The 21122-nt window shown below is 42.0% G+C and overlaps 1 protein-coding gene across 7 annotated transcripts in view; it reads right to left on the bottom strand.

Moving 5' to 3' along the window:
- The window catches only part of LOC138739254 (disks large homolog 2-like), a 784112-nt gene that overhangs the window by 340125 nt on the left and 422865 nt on the right, over nucleotides 1–21122 (bottom strand). For all 7 annotated transcript variants that reach the window (XM_069890958.1, XM_069890959.1, XM_069890960.1 and 4 more), the window contains one exon: nucleotides 15327–15429. In XM_069890958.1, coding sequence (XP_069747059.1) covers nucleotides 15327–15429 — 103 coding nt within the window. The remainder of the gene's footprint in view (nucleotides 1–15326; nucleotides 15430–21122) is intronic.

The raw sequence follows: 21122 nt of genomic DNA, 5'->3' as shown, positions 1-21122 counted from the left end.
AAGGGAAGAATTGGCAGGGGAGGAGTGCAGACCACAGACAAAAGGTGTCAATTGGATATGAATGTGACACAGAAGAGAGGAGAGGAAAGGTAAGAACTGACTGGGGGGGGGGTTGTTTTTGGTTTGTGGAACCAGAGCTGGGGGGTGGGGTTAAGTAGAGAGAGAGAGAGAGAGAGAGAGAGAGAGAGAGAGAAAGAGAGAGAGAGAGAGAGAGAAACAAAAGGAATAATTTGGGGGGGAAGGGGGGGAGAGAGAGAGAGAGAGAGAGAGAGAGAAAGAGAGAGAGAAACAAAAGGAATTATTTGGGGGGGGAGGGGAGAAAGAGGTCTAATGGAAACTGGAGAACTCAATGTTAACGCCATCCAGTTGGATGGTGCCCAGACAGAATATGAGGTGTTGTTCCTCCATTTTGCAGGTGATCCCCTATTGACAGTGAGTGCATGACACCATGGACAGACATGTTGTCAAAGGAATCGGATGGGGAATTGAAATGAGTAGCCACTGGGAGACTTGGGAAATTCAGCTAACAGCCATTCAGCCCATGGTCTGGTCCATATCCCTGAACACAACTTTCCCTCTGCAGTGTATAGGCAAAAATGCAGGGCCTTGGGGCACAAATCCACCATATTACAGTGCTCTTGGCCATCTGTCTGCCTATCCTCAGTACAGTGCCTACCCTGCTCCAGTATGCTATGTCGTGACATAATCATTGCCAGAATAGATTTAACAGTTATAAATGAAGTCACCTGACAAGATAATAAATAAAGCTGATTTTTTCAATATTGTTAATTTTGATTCTGGGGATTCTGGGCAATTTTGTGTGTGAAAAATATTTATTTTAGCTTTCAACTAATGGCAGATTGCCAAGTAAACTGTTCTACCATAACCACATTGAAGAATTTTAATTCCCTAAACAATTTTTTAAGGTATCCTTTCACTTGGAAAGTGTATTTCTTTGCAAAGATAGATAGATAGATAGAAAGAATATTTCAGAAGCTCTTAATGGTGTATGTCAACAACATCAGACTTCCATCGATGTGGAAATCAAGTAATCAAAAAGAAGACATCAAGGAATTTGAAAATATAAAATATTCCTTTTCATGAACATGGGTAGTTAAATATATGCATTAAAATAACATTTGACATTCCTTCTGATATTTCTTTACTGCTTTAGAGGGTGTCAAAGAAAGGATGTGGAAAGATATAATAGTAATCGGACTAGAGTGCTTCAGTACATTTTTGTGTGCACGTGGAGTCTGTTTAAAATCGGCTCAGATTTGAAAAAGTAGTTACTCAGAAATTTGCCTCTTGAATCAGTTCAAAGAACTTCAACAGCTGTGAATCAAATGGTTGTGCAAGAAAAATAATAAATATCAGACAATTTAAATTTCTTGCAATACACTGAGTTCTTTGGCCCCAGTGTTCAAATCAAGCACCGCACTCAATTCTCGTAAATGCCAGCAGAACAGGCTGTATTCCTTACAAAATCCAATACAGACTGCAACAGTGCAGACGTTCCTGGATTTTCCAGAAAATCCACACAATTGTAAACAGCATAAGAACAGAAGCACCAGGTCCCAAGAGGCCACTGCGAGTGACTGCTGCGCTGCCATCTTGGCCCTTAGCCGCCACTCTATCCCCCCCAGGACAGTGAAATATCACAAAATTAAACTGTCTCTCTTACGCACACATCTCCAATGAAACACAATTACAATACAAGACAGTGCCACAATATATTGACTTTCAGAGGCTGGGCCATGGCTACAGAAGAGACAGGTTGAAATATGGCTTTAGGTGTTAAAATGTCTGCTAGAGACCGTTTACCTGATGTGAAGATGCCGTTGAAGGCTACTACCGCGCCACCATCAAAGCCAGGTTTCCCGGTGTTGAATTCTCTCTTAGTAAATTAAATTCTATTGATTTAAATATATTTAATAGTCTTTCTCTGTGCAAAATTGTTTCATAACAATTTATTAATATTGCTTTTCAATTATTTTTAAAAGTACTGGAACATTTTAAAAGTTTGCAAATGCATTAAAAATTCAGAAGCATTAAATTGAACTTAACTGATATGATGAACCTGGAAATTGAACATCCTTCATTGACAAATAGTTTTTGAATGATTTGTGAATGTCACATTCAAGTTCATTGTCCTTGGTGGTGTGCAAAGCATGGGTTATTTTATTTTTTATTCATTCTTGATGGTTTTGGCATTGGGTGCCCATCAGTTGGAAGGTGGTGATGAGTGGTCTCTCAAAGTAGTGAAATCTATCTGATGAAGCTAATCCGACAATGTTATTGGACAAGAAGTTCCAAGATTTCAACACAGAGGCAATGAAGAACTGACAATATCAATTCCAAATCAAGATGTGGCATGCCTTATAGGGAACCTACAGTTTGTAGTATTCTCGTGAGCCTGCTGTCCTTTTATTCTTCTTGGCAGGATTGACTGCAGGTGTGGAAAACATTGTCGGAGTAGTCCAGCTGAGTTACTGCAGCATCTTATGCAGAGGTAAATATTGCCTTCATTGTGTGTTGGTAGTGGGGAGAATTAATGTTTGGGGTGATGAATGGAGTATCAATCAGATAGATTGTTTTGTTCTGGATGGTGTCAAGCTTTAAACTGTCAAACCTGAACTAATTCAGGCAAGTGGAAAATATTCAATTTTGCTCCAGACATGCCTTATAAATGGTGGAAAAAAACTTGGTGGTGTCAGCAGCTGAGTCATTCAGAGCTCTGACCTGCTCTTATAGTCATGGTATTTAAGCTTTTGGTCAATGATATCCAGAATGTTGATGTTGTTAGGCTCATGGATAATGCCATTGAATGTCAAGGGTAGACTCCCTTATGTTGAAGACAGTGACTGCCAGGCATTTTTATGGCATGAATGTTATCTTGGACTTGTCAGTCTAGATCTCATTAAGACATAAAATTCTGACAGGATTAGATGCGGTGGATGCAGGAAGAATGTTCCTGACATCAGGGAAGTCAGAACAAGGGGTCACAGTCAAAGGTAAGCCATTTAAAATTGAGATGAAGATACACTTTTTCAGGCAGAGTTGTGAATATGTGGAGCTCCCTGCAGCAGAAATTTGTTGAGGCCAATTCATTAGATTTTTTAATGGAAGTTGTAGCTTGCAGCTTGAGGAAAAGAGAGAGAGCAGGAATTAGGACAATGAAGTTGCATGATCAGCCATGATCGTGTAGAATGACGGTGCAAGCTTGAAGAGCTGAATGGTCTACTCCTGCACCTATTTTCTATTTGAGTGTTGTTTAGTTATTCCTAGATGACAGCAGATACTGCTTCATTGCTGGTAAGTTGCATTTTGGAATTGAACACTGTATAATCCTGAATTGAACATTGTGAACATCCCCACTTCTGATCTGATGATCGATGAAGCATATGAAGGTAACTGGGCCCAGAACACTGCCACAACAAATTCCTGCAGAGATGTCCTGCACTGGTTTGATTGATGGTCCAACAATCATCTTTCTTGTGCATGGTATGACTCCAGTCACTTGTTCAAGTGATGTCTTTGTGTCATGGGTATTTGTTTTTATTCTTTCATTTCACCTCTGGAATTCAGCTCAAGTCCTTGTTTGGACTTGTCCTGGAGCTGAGTGGAGACATGTCGTCATGGCGAAAGCCATCCATGGGCAGGCTAAACGGTAAGTGCCATTTGATAGAATTGTTGATGAAACTTTCCATTGCTTTATCAATGATGTGTCTGTTCAGTTATAGCAAACACATAAATAACAATGTACTTGAAGAGCACGCCAAACCATTTTGGAGGATATTTTAAATTCAATCACAGGGGTAAATCTGTCAAAAATAGGTGGAACTGATTCTAGAATATCAAGTGATGGCATTATATCGCCAAAGACGAACTGCACTACAATGCCTCAGCATTTAAGTCAGAATGGTTTCAGTTAATATTTGTGAACCTAGAAAAGGCGAGACTGAAAATACCTCATCGTTCAAGATCAAACATAAGGGTCTAGAAAGTTTTGGATCCATATCTAGACTAATCACTATCTCATTATATTGCCTATGTAAATTGAAATCCAAAACTGATAAAGCAATAATAATGCACATAACTATCATAAAGGTCAACAATATATCACATATCAGACCAACTCAATGATTATAATTTATAATCACGTCTTTTGAAAAATAGGATTCATTTGATATTAGATCACAAATGGCAATCCATTAATATTATGTAACAATAAATTCTCTAAATTTACTCCAATAAACCATATCTTTTTAATATATTATTGAGTATATTGACAGACACATTTAATTATTCCCATGATAAGAGTCACTCAAATTCCAGAAGTGCACCCACTGCTGCATTTGTGTTCATTTCTAATTTCCACAATAACCGTTTTATGATCTTCAAATGTGGCAGCTAATGAGTGTCAAATTATTGTAGCTGAGCTTCCAACTTGATGTTAGGTCCAAAAAAAATGAATGTTCATTTTCTAATTCTTTGGCTTGGCTTCGCGGACGAAGATTTATGGAGGGGGTAAAAAGTCCACGTCAGCTGCAGGCTCGTTTGTGGCTGACCAGTCCGATGCGGGACAGGCAGACACGATTGCAGCGGTTGCAAGGGAAAATTGGTTGGTTGGGGTTGGGTGTTGGGTTTTTCCTCCTTTGCCTTTTGTCAGTGAGGTGGGTTCTGCGGTCTTCTTCAAAGGAGGCTGCTGCCCGCCAAACTGTGAGGCGCCAAGATGCACGGTTTGAGGCGTTATCAGCCCACTGGCGGTGGTCAATGTGGCAGGCACCAAGAGATTTCTTTAGGCAGTCCTTGTACCTTTTCTTTGGTGCACCTCTGTCACGGTGGCCAGTGGAGAGCTCGCCATATAATACGATCTTGGGAAGGCGATGGTCCTCCATTCTGGAGACGTGACCCATCCAGCGCAGCTGGATCTTCAGCAGCGTGGACTCGATGCTGTCGACCTCTGCCATCTCGAGTACCTCGACGTTAGGGGTGTGAGCGCTCCAATGGATGTTGAGGATGGAGCGGAGACAACGCTGGTGGAAGCGTTCTAGGAGCCGTAGGTGGTGCCGGTAGAGGACCCATGATTCGGAGCCGAACAGGAGTGTGGGTATGACAACGGCTCTGTATACGCTTATCTTTGTGAGGTTTTTCAGTTGGTTGTTTTTCCAGACTCTTTTGTGTAACTTAATACCATAACTTAATACCAATGTCTGAACTCAAGTGATTTACTTCCATTTCTTCGTATTATATTTTCTTCACTATTCTATCACACTTCTTTTTGACCTATTCACATTTTTTAATATCGGAGGAGGCAGTGAGTCAGCGCCTGGTGTCGTGTGAGAGGAGGAGGAACCAGGAGACAGCATCAGAGAGGTGAGTAGAATAAATAGCTGGACTTACCGGGGCTCGGTTTTAGAAAGGTCGGACTCGGGGTCGGAGGAGGCAGTGAGTCAGCGCCTGGTGTCGTGTGAGAGGAGTTAATTGGGATTAATTGGTAAGGGCTAATAAAAGGAGTAGAAAGGGAGGGAGCGGCCAGCGAGGAGCGGCACAGTGAGTGAGTGGCCTAGTGAAGGAGTGGGGACTTGGGCTCAAGGGACTTCGGTGAGCAGGGGCAAAGAAGGAGCTCCTTGTGTGGAAAGGTATCTTTGAAACAACATATTTATGGTAAGAAAGGAGGAAATGGAGTCATTTGGGGTAGTTAAGTGCTCCAGTTGTGGGATGTGGGAAATAAGAGACAGCACAGATGTTTCTGACGACTACACCTGCAAAAGGTGCATCCAATTGCATATAATGAGTGACCGTGTTAGGGAGCTTGAGCTGCAGTTGGATGAACTGAGGATCATAAGGGAAGCAGAGGGAGTGATAGAGAAGAGTTACAGGGAGACAGTCACCCCTAGAAGGCAGGAGTCAGGGAATTGGGTGACTGTGAGGAAAGGAGGGAGAGTGCCTGTGCAGAGTACCCCTGTGGAAGTGCCCCTCAGCAACATGTATTTGGCATTGGATACTGCTGGGGGGAACAGCCTAACAGGGACAAGTCGTGGGGGTCAGGTCTCTGGCGCAGGGGCTGCCCCTGAGGTTCAGAAGGGAAGGAGGGATAAGAACAGGATACTTGTAGTTGGGGACTCATTAGTCAGAGGGACAGATAGAAGGTTTGTGGGACGAGATCGGGGATCCAAGTTGGTCTGTTGCCTCCCTGGTGCCAGGGTCAGGGATATCTCTGATCAAGTTCATAGCATTCTGCAAGGGGAAGGAGAACAGCCAGAAGTCATGGTCCATGTGGGGACCAATGACTTAGTTAGAAGTGGGGATGAGGTCCTGAAACAGGATTATGTGGAATTAGGTAGGAAGTTTAAAAATAGGACCTCCATGGTAGTAATCTCTGGATTGCTGCCGGTCCCACGCACTAGTGAGGGTAAAAATAGGAGGATGTGGAGGAAAGGAGAGGTTACACTTGTAGGGGTGTATTATAGACCACCTGGAGGGGACCGAGACCTAGGGGAGCAAATCTGTAGGGAGATAGTAGATATTTGTGATAAGCACAGGGTTGTAATTATGGGAGATTTTAATTTTCCACATATAGATTGGGAAACACATTCTGTGAAAGGACTGGATGGGTTAGAGTTTGTGAAATGTGTGCAAGATAGTTTTTTACAACAATATGTAGAGGTGCTGACCAGAGAAGGAGCAGTGTTAGATCTACTGTTGGCAAATGGGATGGGTTAAGTGACGGAGGTTAGTGTTGGCGAGCACTTCGGGTCCAGTGATCATAATGCCATCAGCTTCAATGTCATTATGGAAAGAGAGAAATCAGGGCCAAGGATTGAGGTTTTTGATTGGGGAAAAGCTAGATTTGAGGAGATGTGAAAGGACTTGCAGGGTGTGCATTGGGACAATTTGTTTTATGGGCAGGATGTAGTAGAGAGATGGAAGTCTTTTAAAGATCAGATTTTGAGAGTGCAAAAGCTTTATGTTCCTGTTAGGTTAAAAGGAGGGGCAAAAGGTTTGAGAGAGCCATGGTTTTCAAGGAATATTGGAAACTTGGTTCGAAGAAAAAGGGAGGCGTACATTAGATATAAGAAGCATGGAGTTAAGGAGATGTTTGAAAGATACATTGAATGTAAGAGGAATCTTAAGAGAGGAATTAGGAAAGCTAAAAGAAGGTACGAGAAAACTATGGCAAGCAGGGTGAAAACTAATCCAAAAGAGTTCTACAAATATGTTAATGATAAGAGGAAAGCTAGAGACAAAATTGGTCCCTTAGAAAATCAGAGCGGAAAACTGTGTGTGGAGCCTAGAGAAATGGGGGAGATATTGAACAGTTTCTTTTCTTCGGTATTCACTAAGGAGAAGAATATTGGGAGATGTGAGATAAAAAAAGCAAATTGGGTAAATATGGGGAATATAGAGATTACAAAAGGTGTAGTTTTAAGGCTTTTGAAGAATATAAAGGTGGATAATTCTCCGGGACCAGACGGGATCTTCCCTAGGACATTGAGAGAAGTGAAGGAGGAAATAGCAGAGGCTCTGGCGGTAATTTTCCAAATGTCATTAGATATGGGGATAGTGCCGGAGGATTGGCGCATTGCGCATGTGGTTCCGTTATTTAAAAAGGGTTCAAGGAGGAAGCCTGGCAACTATCGGCCTGTAAGTTTGACGTCTGTGGTAGGTAAATTAATGGAGAAAATTCTTAGAGATAGTACTTATAAACATCTGGATAGACAGGGTCTGATCAGGAGCACTCAACATGGATTTGTGGGAGGAAGGTCATGTTTGACCAATCTGATTGAATTTTTTGAAGAGGTGACTAGGAATGTGGACGAGGGTAGCGCAGTGGATGTTGTCTATATGGACTTCAGTAAGGCCTTCGATAAGGTACCACATGGAAGGTTAGTTAGGAAGGTGCAGTCTTTAGGTATAAATTTTAAGATAGTCAAATGGATTGAACATTGGCTGAAAGGGAGAGGCCAGAGAGTGGTAGTGGATAATTGTCTGTCAGGTTGGAGGCCGGTGACCAGTGGTGTGCCTCAAGGATCTGTATTGGGCCCATTGTTGTTCGTTATATACATTAATGATCTAGATGATGGGGTGATGAATCGGATTAGTAAATATGCAGACGATACTAAGATAGGTGGAATAGTGGATAATGAAGAAGGTTTTCAAGGATTGCAGAGGGATTTGGGCTGCTTAGAAAAGTGGGCTGAAAAATGGCAGATGGAATTTAATGCTGATAAGTGTGAGGTGCTTCATTTTGGTAAGAAGAATCAGAATAGGACATACGTGGTAAATGGGAGAGCATTGAGGAATACAGAAGAGCAGAAAGATTTAGGAGTGACGGTACATCGTTCCCTGAAGGTAGAAACTCACGTGAATAGGGTGGTGAAGAAGGCTTTTAGTATGCTGGCCTTTATCAATCATTGCATGGAATATAGGAGTTGGGAGGTGATGTTGAGATTGTATAAGACGTTGGTGCGGCCTAATTTGGAGTTCTGTGTGCAGTTCTGGTCGCCTAATTATAGGAAGGATATAAACAGAGTGGAGAGAGTGCAGAGAAGGTTTACCAGAATGTTACCTGGGTTTAAGGATCTAGAGTATAGGGAGAGATTGGACAGATTAGGTCTTTATTCTTTGGAGCGTAGAAGGTTGAGAGGGGATTTGATAGAAGTATTTAAGATTATGAAAGGGATAGACAGAGTGGATGTGGATAGACTATTTTCGTTAAGAGGAGGAAAGATTAAAACAAGAGGACATGAGTTAAGAATTAAGGGGCAGAGGTTTAGAGGTAACATGAGGGGGAACTTCTTTACTCAGAGAGTGGTAGCCGTGTGGAATGATCTTCCGGGAGAAATAGTGGCGGTGGAGTCAATTGTATTATTTAAGAAAAGGTTGGACAGGTATATGGATGAGAAGAAGATGGAGGGTTATGGGCATTGTACAGGGAGGTGGGACTAGAAAGGGGTTTTTGGTTCGGTGCGGACTAGAAGGGCCTAATGGCCTGTTTCCGTGCTGTAATTGTTATGTTATGTTATGAATGCGTGGCTAAAGAGATGGTGCAGGGGGCAAGGGATAAGATTTCAGGATCATTGGGATCTCTTCTGGGGAAGGTCGGACCTGTACAAAAGGGACGGACTCCACTTGAACTGGAGAGGGACCAATGTGCTGGCAAGCAGATTTGCTAGAGCTGTGGGGGAAGCTTTAAACTAGTTTGGCACTGGGGTGGGGAACAGAGTGTGAGAGCAATGTCAAGGGATCATGGCCACCTAGATAGGAATAATAACGATAACAAAGGTAGGATGGAGATTAGGGTAAAAGGTACAAAAGAGAATATATGTGAGGGTCATTCTCTGAAATGCATATATTTTAATGCAAGAAGCATAGTGAACAAGGTAGATGAGCTTAGATGGACAGATACTTGGGGTCATGATATTGTGGCAATTAGTGAGACCTGACTACAGGAGGGGCAGGACTGGCAACTTAATATTCCAGGATACATTTGTTTTAGATGTGATAGATCAGGGGGTAAAAAAGGGGGAGGAGTTGCTCTTCTTGTTAAGGAGGACATTACTGCCGTGAGGTGGCAGGATGGTCTGGAGGGATCATCCAGTGAGGCTGTTTGGGTGGAATTGAGGGGTGAAGGAGGTATGAGGGTGCTAATAGGGGTGTATTACAGACCACCAAATGGGCCAAGAAAATTAGAGGAACAAATTTGTAGGGAGATAATGTATATGTGTGAGAATCATAAGGTAGTGATCATGGGAGATTTTAACTTCCCTCACATTGATTGGGATACCCATACAGTTAGAGGGCTAGATGGGCTAGAGTTCGTTAAATGTGTTCAAGATTGTTTTCTACATCAATTAGCAGAAGAACTGACTCGGGACGGTGTAATACTAGATCGCCTGTTAGGGAACGAGCTAGGTCAGGTTTCGGACGTTAATGTTGAAGAACAAATTGGGTCTAGTGATCATAACTCTGTTAGTTTTTGGGTAGTTTTAGGGAAGAGCAAGGAGGGGCCTAAAGTTGAGGTTCTGGATTGGAGAAGAGCAAATTTCGAAGGAATAAGAAGGAATTTGGGGAGTATTGAGTGGGACAGGATATTTTCAGGTAAGGATGTAAATGAAAAATGGAGGATATTCAAAAAAGAAATTTTGAGGGTACAGAGTAGATATGTCCCAGTGAGGATCAAAGGAAAGGCTGGAAGTCATAGAGAGGCTTGGTTTTCGAGGAATATTGGAAATTTGGTTAGGAGAAAAAGGGAGATGTACAAGAGGTATAAAGAGCAGGGAGCTGAGAATTTGAAGGAGGACTACAAGGAGTGTAGAAGGAATCTTAAGAAAGAAATTAGAAAGGCCAAAAAAAAGGCACGAAGAGGCTTTGGCAGACAGAGTAAAAATAAATCCAAAGGGTTTTTATAGGTACATGTTTACATCCGGTACCGCACGGATGGCAGTCTCTTCAATCTGAGGCGCCTGCAAGCTCACACCAAGACACGAGAGAAACTTGTCCGTGAACTACTCTTTGCAGACGATGCCGCTTTAGTTGCCCATTCAGAGCCAGCTCTCCAGCGCTTGACGTCCTGCTTTGCGGAAACTGCCAAAATGTTTGGCCTGGAAGTCAGCCTGAAGAAAACTGAGGTCCACCATCAGCCAGCTCCCCACCATGACTACCAGCACCCCCACATCTCCATCGGGCACACAAAACTCAAAACGGTCAACCAGTTTACCTATCTCGGCTGCACCATTTCATCAGATGCAAGGATCGACAATGAGATAGACAACAGACTCGCCAAGGCAAATAGCGCCTTTGGAAGACTACACAAAAGAGTCTGGAAAAACAACCAACTGAAAAACCTCACAAAGATAAGCGTATACAGAGCCGTTGTTATACCCACACTCCTGTTCGGCTCCGAATCATGGGTCCTCTACCGGCACCACCTACGGCTCCTAGAACGCTTCCACCAGCGTTGTCTCCGCTCCATCCTCAACATCCATTGGAGCGCTTTCATCCCTAACGTCGAAGTACTCGAGATGGCAGAGGTCGACAGCATCGAGTCCACGCTGCTGAAGATCCAGCTGCGCTGGATGGGTCACGTCTCCAGAATGGAGGACCATCGCCTTCCCAAGATCGTGTTATATGGCGAGCTCTCCACTGGCCACCGTGACAGAGGTGCACCAAAGAAAAGGTACAAGGACTGCCTAAAGAAATCTCTTGGTGCCTGCCACATTGACCACCGCCAGTGGGCTGAAAACGCCTCAAACTGTGCATCTTGGCGCCTTACAGTTTGGTGGGCAGCAACCTCCTTTGAAGAAGACCGCAGAGCCCACCTCACTGACAAAAGGCAAAGGAGGAAAAACCCAACACCCAACCCCAACCAACCAATTTTCCCCTGCAACCGCTGCAACCGTGTCTGCCTGTCCCGCATCGGACTTGTCAGCCACAAACGAGCCTGCAGCTGACGTGGACTTTTTACCCCCTCCATAAATCTTCGTCTGCGAACCCAAGCCAAAGAAAAGAAAAGTAAAAGATTAGTGAGGGATAAAATTGGACCCCTTGTAGAAAGCGAGGGTAGGCTGAGTGAGAAGTCAGAGGAAATGGGGGAAATTTTGAATGATTTCTTTGCCTCGGTATTCACTAGGGAAAAAAAATAATGAACCAGTTGAAGTAAAGAAAAATAGTGGGGAGGTCATGAAGCATATAAGGATAACCGAGGAGGTAGTGATGGCTGTGTTGAAAAAGATAAAGGTGGATAAATCCCAAGGACACTCAGAGAGTGGACAGATAGTGGAGCCATTAACAGAGATATTTAGGATGTCACTGGCCACGAGGGTAATGCCAAAGGATTGGAGGGTGGCGTATGTGGTTCCGCTGTTTAAGAAAGGGTCCAAATGTAAACCTGGGAATTATAGGCCCGTGAGTCTGATGTCTGTGGTGGGTAAGTTGATGGAAAGTGTTCTGAGGGATGGTATTTACAAATATTTGGAGGTACAGGGATTGATAGGGAGTAATCAGCATGGTTTTGTCAGGGGTAGATCATGCTTGACAAACCTGATTGAGTTTTTCGAGGGAGTTACAAAAAAGGTTGATGAAGGGAAAGCTGTGGATGTTGTCTATTTAGACTTTAGTAAAGCTTTTGACAAAGTTCCCCACAGGAGGTTAGGAAAAAAGGTGGAGGCGTTAGGTATAAATAAGGAGGCAGTGAAATGGATTCAGCAATGGTTAGATGGGAGGTGTCAGAGAGTAGTAGTAGAAAATTGTTTGTCCAATTGGAGGCCGGTGACTAGTGGAGTTCCTCAGGGATCGGTCCTGGGTTCACTATTGTTTGTTATATATATTAACGATCTGGAAGTAGGGGTGGAGAATTGGATAAGCAAGTTTGCAGATGATACAAAGATGGGTGGTGTTGTGGACAGTGAGGAAGATTACCGTAGATTAAAAGGTGATTTAGGAAGGCTGGAGGTGTGGGCTGAGAAATGGCTGATGGAATTTAATACAGATAAGTGTGAGGTGTTACATTTTGGAAAGGCAAATCTAAATAGGTCAAATGCATTAAATGGCAGGCTATTGAGATGTGCAGAGCAACAAAGGGATTTAGGAGTTGTGGTAAATAGTACCCTCAAGGCTGATACTCAGGTAGATGGTGCGGTGAAGAAGGCATTTGGAATGTTAGCCTTCATAAATCGGAGTATTGAATTCAAGAGTAGGGAGGATATGATGAAATTGTACAAGGCATTGGTGAGGCCAAATTTGGAATACTGTGTACAGTTTTGGTCACCAAATTATAGGAAAGATATAAAATAAATAGAGAGTGCAGAGAAGGTTCACGAGAATGTTGACAGGATTTCAAGGTTTGAGTTACAGGGAAAGGTAGTGCAGACTAGGGCTTTTTTCTCTGGAGCGTAGAAGATTGAGAGGGGACTTGATCGAGGTGTTTAAGATTTTAAAAGGGACAGACAGAGTCAATGTGGATAGGCTTTTTCAATTAAGAGTGGGGGAGATTCAAACTAGAGGGCATGGTTTAAGATTGAAGGGGGAAAATTATAAGGGGAACATGAGGGGAAATTTCTTGACGCAGAGGGTGATAGGGATGTGGAATGAGCTTCCGACAGACGTGGTCGAGGCGGGATCATTGGTTACATTTAAGGAAAGACTAGATAGTTACATGGATAGGAGAGGACTGGAGGGGTATGGACCGGGGGCTGGTCAGTGGGACTAGGAGGGTGGGGATTTGTTACGGCATGGACTAGTAGGGCCGAACTGGCCTGTTCTGTGCTGTAAGTGGTTCATATGGTTGTATAGAAATCAGAGACAAAAGGATGGAACAGCAACAGGAGCCTAATTCTGTTGGAAGAACTTTACACTTAAAATGAGATCTGCAGATTTTTATCCATTTACTGATATTGCGTTAGATACAGTAAAACCCCTGTTATCCGGATTTCAAGCAATTGGCAAAAAAAATCAAGGAAAATAAATTTTTTAGTTAGCATTGACAGTTAAATGTTTTCAAAGAATGTGACTGAAAATAAAGTAAAAATGCTTTCAGATTTTTATATTCATGCAATTGAAGTTTGTTCAGTGTAAGTACGGTACAGAATTTTTGACTTTTAAACTGTTTATTCTAAATGCAGATGTATTAGTTAGGAATTCTAAAGTGAGTATAAAACAACCAGAAACCTTGCTTATCTGGCATCTACCAATCCCTGTAAGCGTCAGATACTGGTGGATATACTGTACTGGTTATGCTTGCATCTGCTATGTTCCTTCAGAATATTAAAGTTTCCTTGTGAATTCTACCTTAAATGGCCTTAGATAGATCCAGTCAATACACATTTACTATCGAAGATAAGAGGACTGATTAGTTACCCTGCAAAAAAAACTGCATCTGGTGCGGACCCGTGGAGAGGAGACACAGTGTTGCTCTGCATGGTTCTATCATCCTGCCCAATCACCAACAGGTCCATAAAAGTTTTAAATTCCCCGTTAAAGGAGCCAACGGTGTTTTATTTTAAAATTCTGCAACTGCGGGGTCTGGACTCAAGATCATGATGGCTTTGCTGGCAACAGCCTCAATCAGATTTTGGGGAAGCGGATAACTGGCGCAGGACACAGGTAACAGGGAGAACAACCTTCTGGTCGACAAGGAAGAGCAGTGGACACTGAGGGGCTCTGCAGCTGAAGAATACACAGGCTGTGGGCTGTTGGTGACTGAAGGCGAGGAACTCACACAGGTGTCGGACTGCTGGTAACTTGTGGTCATAGGACTCATCCCAGGCTACATACTGCTGGAAACTGGCTCGTTACTGGCTGAAGAGGTACCAGGTATAGGAACCAGGATGCCACAGGGTGCAGAGGTTGGGAAGAGCTCCTGAGGGTCCTTGGGCACTGAAGGCTTCCTGATTGTGTTGGAGGTTTGCATGCTGATACACTGGACTGAAGTCTGTGAAGCTGCAGAAGCTACGGGAACACTGGAGGCAAATCCACAGACATTCGGTGACTCTAAAGGAACTCTCTTTTGATTCTCTTTCTGGGACTGTAAAGGGTGCAAGGCAATTTCTATTGATGATGTATCTTTATCTGCTTTATGGCAGACTAAATTCAATTTTGAGTAACATTATATCTGTTTTAATTTTTAAAATTTAGACATTCAGCATGGGAACAAGGCCATTTCAACCCACGAGTCCATGATGCCCAATTACATCCAATTAACCAACACCCCTGGTATGTTTCAAACGGAGGGAGGAAACCAGAGCCATCTGCGAAAACCCATGCAGACACGGGAGAACGTTCAAATGCCTTACAGACAGCGTGGGATTCGAACCCCAGTCCTGATCGCTGGCGCTGTAAAGGCGTGGCACTGACTACTATGCCAACCATGCTTCCCCTTGAATCTTTCATTTGGGCCAAGATCACATTAATTTTGAATGCTATTTATTTTAGGTTCTCAGATGGGCATAGAGCCACTCTGAAAATTCCTTTCACCACAATTAAGGTGTCTTTGTATTCCTACAGAAGCGGGTGCCAATCATGTTCCGATCATATTTCAATAAAAGACTAAATATACATATTTTCCATTCCTTAAAGTCACCTCAAAGACAGCACTTTTGGAAAGAAATAGCAATGCTCATCCTTGACTGCCACATAGGTTTGCATTTTGAAATGTATTCAACTAAGCCTTACTTAGCCCTGTTTTTATGCAGATACAATGGACAGATTTTCCCTGGAGTCTTAATAATAATGACTAGAACTTATTAATAAATTCAACTTATTGTGCTTATCAAACACACATCAAATATTAAAGACATTTAATTTCAAGTTAGAGTTCCTACCTTCAGGCTTGTACTGAACAATCATGTTCACAACCTGGCCAGCTCCCTTTAGAGCTGTTGCAGCTTGCTCGTGTGTTGAAAAACGAAGATCTATGCCATTTACCTGAGCACAAGGCAACAATACAAGTTAGCGCACATTAACTCGATTCCTTTTGCAGCAACGTTCAAATTGAGTGGCACGAGCAGTACCTGCACCCGTGAACACGATCAACACAAAACCTTTCAATTCCTTCAGAAATCCTTTCAACCCTTTGTAAATTCAGCTATGATTTAAAAAGCAAATCTCTGGACCGAACAAAATCATAATAAAAAGAAATGCAAAAAAAAACCCAGAGCTGACCAGTTTATTAACTGAAATCTTCAAAATTTATGTTTTCCAGTTGCTGCATTCATCATTACAAAATTACAATTGATCTAGTCAGACCACTCTAATTCAAACTCTTAAGTGAACAAAAATCACAAAATGTGTTAATATTTAAAATATCATGTTTAAATTGCAATTTTAATCATATTACAAAACAAAACAGAAACAACACATAATAATGCAAAAAAATTGCTTGGCTTTTGAGATGGAATGAAGGTGAATGAAGGGAAACTGTGAGAGCTATCTTAGGTTGAAGAAGAAAGATTAGGGCAGTGAAACGCACAGAGCGTAGTTTTATGGGAGGGCAAATTGATGAGAAATGGATGGAGCATTGAGAAAACTGGTATGGACAGAGAAAAGGGAGCTGTGGAATAAGAGAATTGTTGAGGCTAGAGCAGGGGTCAAAAGTTGGTGAGAGGAAGGCCAAAAAGACAGTGAGAGGGATAGAGATGAGTGGGTTGAGCAGAAAGAAGGGATAATAACAGGGAGTTGGGGGGGGGGGGGAGAGGGAGGATGTTGGTGGGATTATAGGTCTAAGTGGATCAGAGAAGTGGGTGAGGTTAAATTGAGCTTGAGGTCAGTAGGTGGGAGAGGATGGTGCTAGAGGGAGAGGAGGAGTTATTGAGTCAGAGTTTGGTGTTCAAGATTGGGAGAGTTTGGTACTCAAAGGTATCAGCAGGAGGAGAGTGTGCAGCAAACCAAACTGAACTTGGTTTCAATTAAAGGAGGAGAATCCAGACTACATAGTAGGCTGCTCCATCTTCTTTTCCTTCCAAGTTTTTCCCCACTACAGCTCTCTCGTTTTTCTCTCTCTCATAATCACCATTTCCCTGAAACAGATTTCTTCTCACCTCTTCCTCCCAAACCCCTTCCACATTTTCTTTTGCATCCCTTTGGACTTTTCCTTCATAGAACACCACAGCACAGAACCAGGTCCTTCAGCCCTTCCAGTCTGTGCCAAACTATGCTTCTGTCTAGTCCCATTGACCTGCATCCAGTCTATATCCCTCCATATGCCTCCCATTCATGTCCCTGTCCAAATCTTTCTCAAATGTCAAAATTGCACATGCATTTACCAATTCAGTTGGAAGCTTACACATTCCCACCATTCTGCACATAGTTCTCCCTCATATTTCCTTTAAACTTTTCCCCTTTCACTCAACTTTTACCCACATCTTCTAGTTTTTTCTCTCACTTAATCTCAGTGGAAAAAGCCTGCTTGCAATTAGTCTATCTATAGAGATCATAATTTTGTCCCCCTTTATCAAATCTCCACTCATTCTTCTGCACTCCAGGGAAAAAAAAAAGTCCTAACCTGTCCGACCTCTCCCATGTAGCTCAATTCTTCAAGTACTGGCAACATCCTTGTAAATTTCCTCTGCACTCTTTCAACCTTATTGATATTCTTCCTTTAGTTGGGTGACCACATCAGGCACCACTTCCCACATATCTGTCTCATACCTATTTCTGCATCTTCCTTTTCCCCTTTATTTTCTCTCTTATGCACTTCTTCCTCACCTCATGATTACAAATGATAGAATCTCACACTGAGTTTGAGATTAATGTGAAACTATGGAGGGAGTAGATGAGAGTTGACTGTAGTTAATTGGAAAATTGCAATGAGAGGCACGATCAGGTGCAGGTAATAATTAGTATTTAAAGAAATTATGCTCCTCATTTCAAGAAAGTAACTAAAATAACTGCAGAAACTGCAAATACTATTAAATAAAAAGTAGAGGCTTATAAAGTTGCCAGACATTTCAATAGGCCTTAAGATTCAAAACTTTCTGGATCTCAGCCCTTGCACTCAGCATAGAACGATAAAGGCAATAAAGAAAAACAAGATTAATTGGAAGAGTAAACTGTTAAGAAACTTGGAAGAAGATGCTGAAGCTTTTATAGAAAAGAAACCAACAAGAACAATTGTGAGCTCCTGACAGCCAGGAAGTCAAATTTATAGAGGAAAATATAGAGCAATTGAACAATTTTTGTCCACCTTAATGGAAGAAGACGCACAATCCCTGCATTTGCCTTCCTTATTACCGACGCAACCATCTAACTTGAAGGTTCCTGCACTAGGACTTCCAAATTGGATTCTCCCTCTGATTTCTGAATTTTCTCCTCATTTAGAAAATACTTCACAATTTTATTCCTTCTACCAAAGTGCATGATCATACACTATATTCGATCTGCCTCTACCATGCCCATTCTCCTAACTTATCCAATTTGTTCTGCAGACTCCCTGCTTCCTCAACACTACCTGGCACTCGATCCATATTTTTTTATCATCCAAAGATTGGTCACAAAGCCATCAATTCCATCATCTGGATCAGTAATGTATTATATGAAAAGTACTGTGGCAGGCACCAAACCCTGCAGAACACCACTAGTCACAACAGTCAACCAGAAATGTCCCCCTCTATTCCCATTCTGCCAGTCAGCTAATCTTTATTCTATGCTAGTACATTTCTCATAATACTATGGGGCTCCTATCTTGTTTAGCAGCCTCAGGTGTGGCACCTTGACAAAGACCTTCCGAAAATCCATGTAAACAACATCTACTGGCTCTCCTTTGCTTACCTTGTTTGTTACTTTCTCAAAGGATTCCAACGCAAGATCTCCTAGATGGGAAACCATGCTGACCTTGTCCTATTTTATCATGTGCTTTCAAGAACCTAAAATCTCATCCTTAATCATGGACTAAAATCTTACCAATTACTGAAGTCAGACTAACCAGCCTATAACTTCCTGTACTTTGTCTCTCTCCCCTCTTAAATAGTGGAGTGACATTGGTGATTTTCCAGTCCTCTGGACCAATCCTGACTAGTGTTTCTCAAAAGATAACGACTAAAAGCTCCACAATCTCTTCAGATACCTCTTTTGGAATGATGTGTAATGGGAAAATAAATTTATCTTTGGTCTTCATTCTTAAACATAAAAATGATGGAGACTCAAGCATTTGCAACTCCTGAAATCTAGGACAAAACCCAATGGCTGGATTAACCTAGTGGGTCAGAAACAGAAGTAAATGGTTGTTTTCCTGATGCACAGAGTCAAACTGAAAAGTCGACAACTCTCTACATCTGCTGCCTGAACAACTGAAGTAAAACACAGAAGTCTCGTGGATGAAGTAAAAACACAATGCTGCAGAAACACAGCAGATCAAACAGTGCACAATAAATAGCAAAGATAAAGAATAATAACCAATGTTTCGGGCTTGAGCCCTTCATCGAGGTATGACAAAATGTAGGCAGGCACCCAAACAAAATGGTGGAAGATGCAGGGGGAGGAGCACAGTCCCACAGGCAAGAGGAAATAGGTGGATAAGAGAGGGAGGTCACACAAGCAAGCAGGAGGAGGGGGGTGGCTCTGTGAACATAGAGGAAAGGGAGTGGAGAGCTGGAAGAATGAAGACAAATGGAAAGGGAAGGGAGGGAGAATTGAAAGTAGGCTAGCAGAAATCTACTTTAATGCCATCAGGTTGGTGAGTGCCCAGATGGAAAATCAAGTGTTGTTCCTCCAATTTAAAAGGGTCTTGGTGGGACAGTACGAGGTCATAGACAGACATGTCAGCATAGGTGTGGGTTGAGGAATTGAAATGGTTGGCCTGTGGGAGATCCTCTTCACTGATGTCAATAGAGCAATGACCAACTGAGTTCACCCAGCAGTTTGTTTTTACTTGTGAGGTAATACTAGCTGCTGGGTTTACAGTAAAACTCCAATGATCTGGTGTCCATTACATGGCTATCCTAATGGTTTGACATCTAGCTCACCAGATTATGCTTCCTGTGCTCCCTTTAAACTTATTGAGGCTCTATTTTTTAGTACTCCCTGAAAAATAACTGGGTTCTGTTTTCCACGCTATCTTTAAATTCACCAGGACCTGCTTCCTTTTAAATATATTGGGGTATGATCCTTAATGCTTCCTTTAAATACTCCTCATACTTCATATAAACTTGCAAAGCCCTGAATATTATGTGCCCTTTAAACATACTTAGGTCATGTTTCCCATGCCCACTTTAAACACATCATTGGGTCTTTTTCATAAACTTAATATTTATAATATTTAAAAGAAAAGAAAATGTATATAAGATAGACAAGAGTCCAACGATGCCTTCAGATTGAAACTTCCTAAAGAAGATCGTTGCAGAGAAAAACAAGGGGAAAAAAAGACCTAGAAACCAATTTTAAAAGTTGCTGAACTGCGAAGATTGAGAGAGAAACAGAATATTAAATAAATTCCCAACAGTTCAGGTCAGCTTCTGTGAAGAAAACACTATACACATTTTAGATTTATGATATTTCATCAAAACTGTTAAGTTTTAAAGTGGTAGCAGTTTTCAATCAAATAGAGGGGCAGTATTAAAGAGGGTGTTAGGTAAAAGAATAGAAGATTGGAAGGATTAACTGAAAGGAAAAAAGGAGTAGTCTTGGACAAGAAAAGTATTAGGCATACAGGAGCTGAAAATTGCAAAACAAAAACCCAGGATCATAAACCAGCAAATGCTCTCCTAAAAATTAGAGCAGCAATGGGGAGCTAAAGTTAAATGTGGAAAGTTAACAATTAACTCAAAGGTATTGTTACAGAGTATATTATATATAAATATATCTTTAAAAGAGATAGATTGTGGGGGGTTTAGTGTAGGTCACTTCACAAACAGATACTTACACATCACATCTCATTTAAAATGCAAGAGCTTGGCTGAATCCAGACATGCAGGCACCAGTGGCTTTGCAAAAGACAATGGAGCTGCTTTGGATTAAATTTCAAAAGCAAATGCAAATGGAAAGAAGTCTGGGCTCAAGTGCTGATAAAGATCTTTCAAGGATTGGATTTGGAGCCTTGGGAGGGGATTCTGGTTTTTACAAGCAGAGAGAGAATAGAACAAATAGGATTTTTCTCAGAGAGAGAGAGAGAGAGAGAGAGAGAGAGAGAGAGAGAGAGAGGGGAGAAGTGAGTTCTACAGTGGCTTTTGAGGCTGCAACATGGCAAGTTGGCAGCTTGTTGAAAAACCCATTTTGAAGATGGGTTGTGAGTTCTGAGTTCAGCCTGTTGAAAACCCTTGTAGTCCTTGCAAGAGGAAATTGCTGGCTGGAGTGTTCAGGAGTGTTTCTCCTGAAATAAGAGAAAGCAGACGAAATCGGTGGTGACCTGGAAGAAGAGGTTATCATCCGGAAAGCCCTAATGGGGCAAGTTTCTTCGGCAAGGCAATGAAGTGGCTGATCGGACGAAATCAGTTTGTGTGTGTCCAACGAGCAACAAATCTCTCTCTGAAACCAACAAGAACCTTCCTGATCAGTAACCTTTAAGCAACAGAGCCTGATGAAAATTCATAAATGTTAAATTCTTTGCACAGTATAAGAATTGCCTGATACTGGTGAACTTGGAGAAGTGAGAAATGAGATTGGACTGTGAATCAAAGAATATTCCT

This window comes from Narcine bancroftii, chromosome 7, assembly GCF_036971445.1.
Source record: "Narcine bancroftii isolate sNarBan1 chromosome 7, sNarBan1.hap1, whole genome shotgun sequence".
Taxonomy (NCBI): Eukaryota; Metazoa; Chordata; class Chondrichthyes; order Torpediniformes; family Narcinidae; genus Narcine; species Narcine bancroftii.
This window is presented reverse-complemented; position numbering and strand designations above follow the sequence as displayed.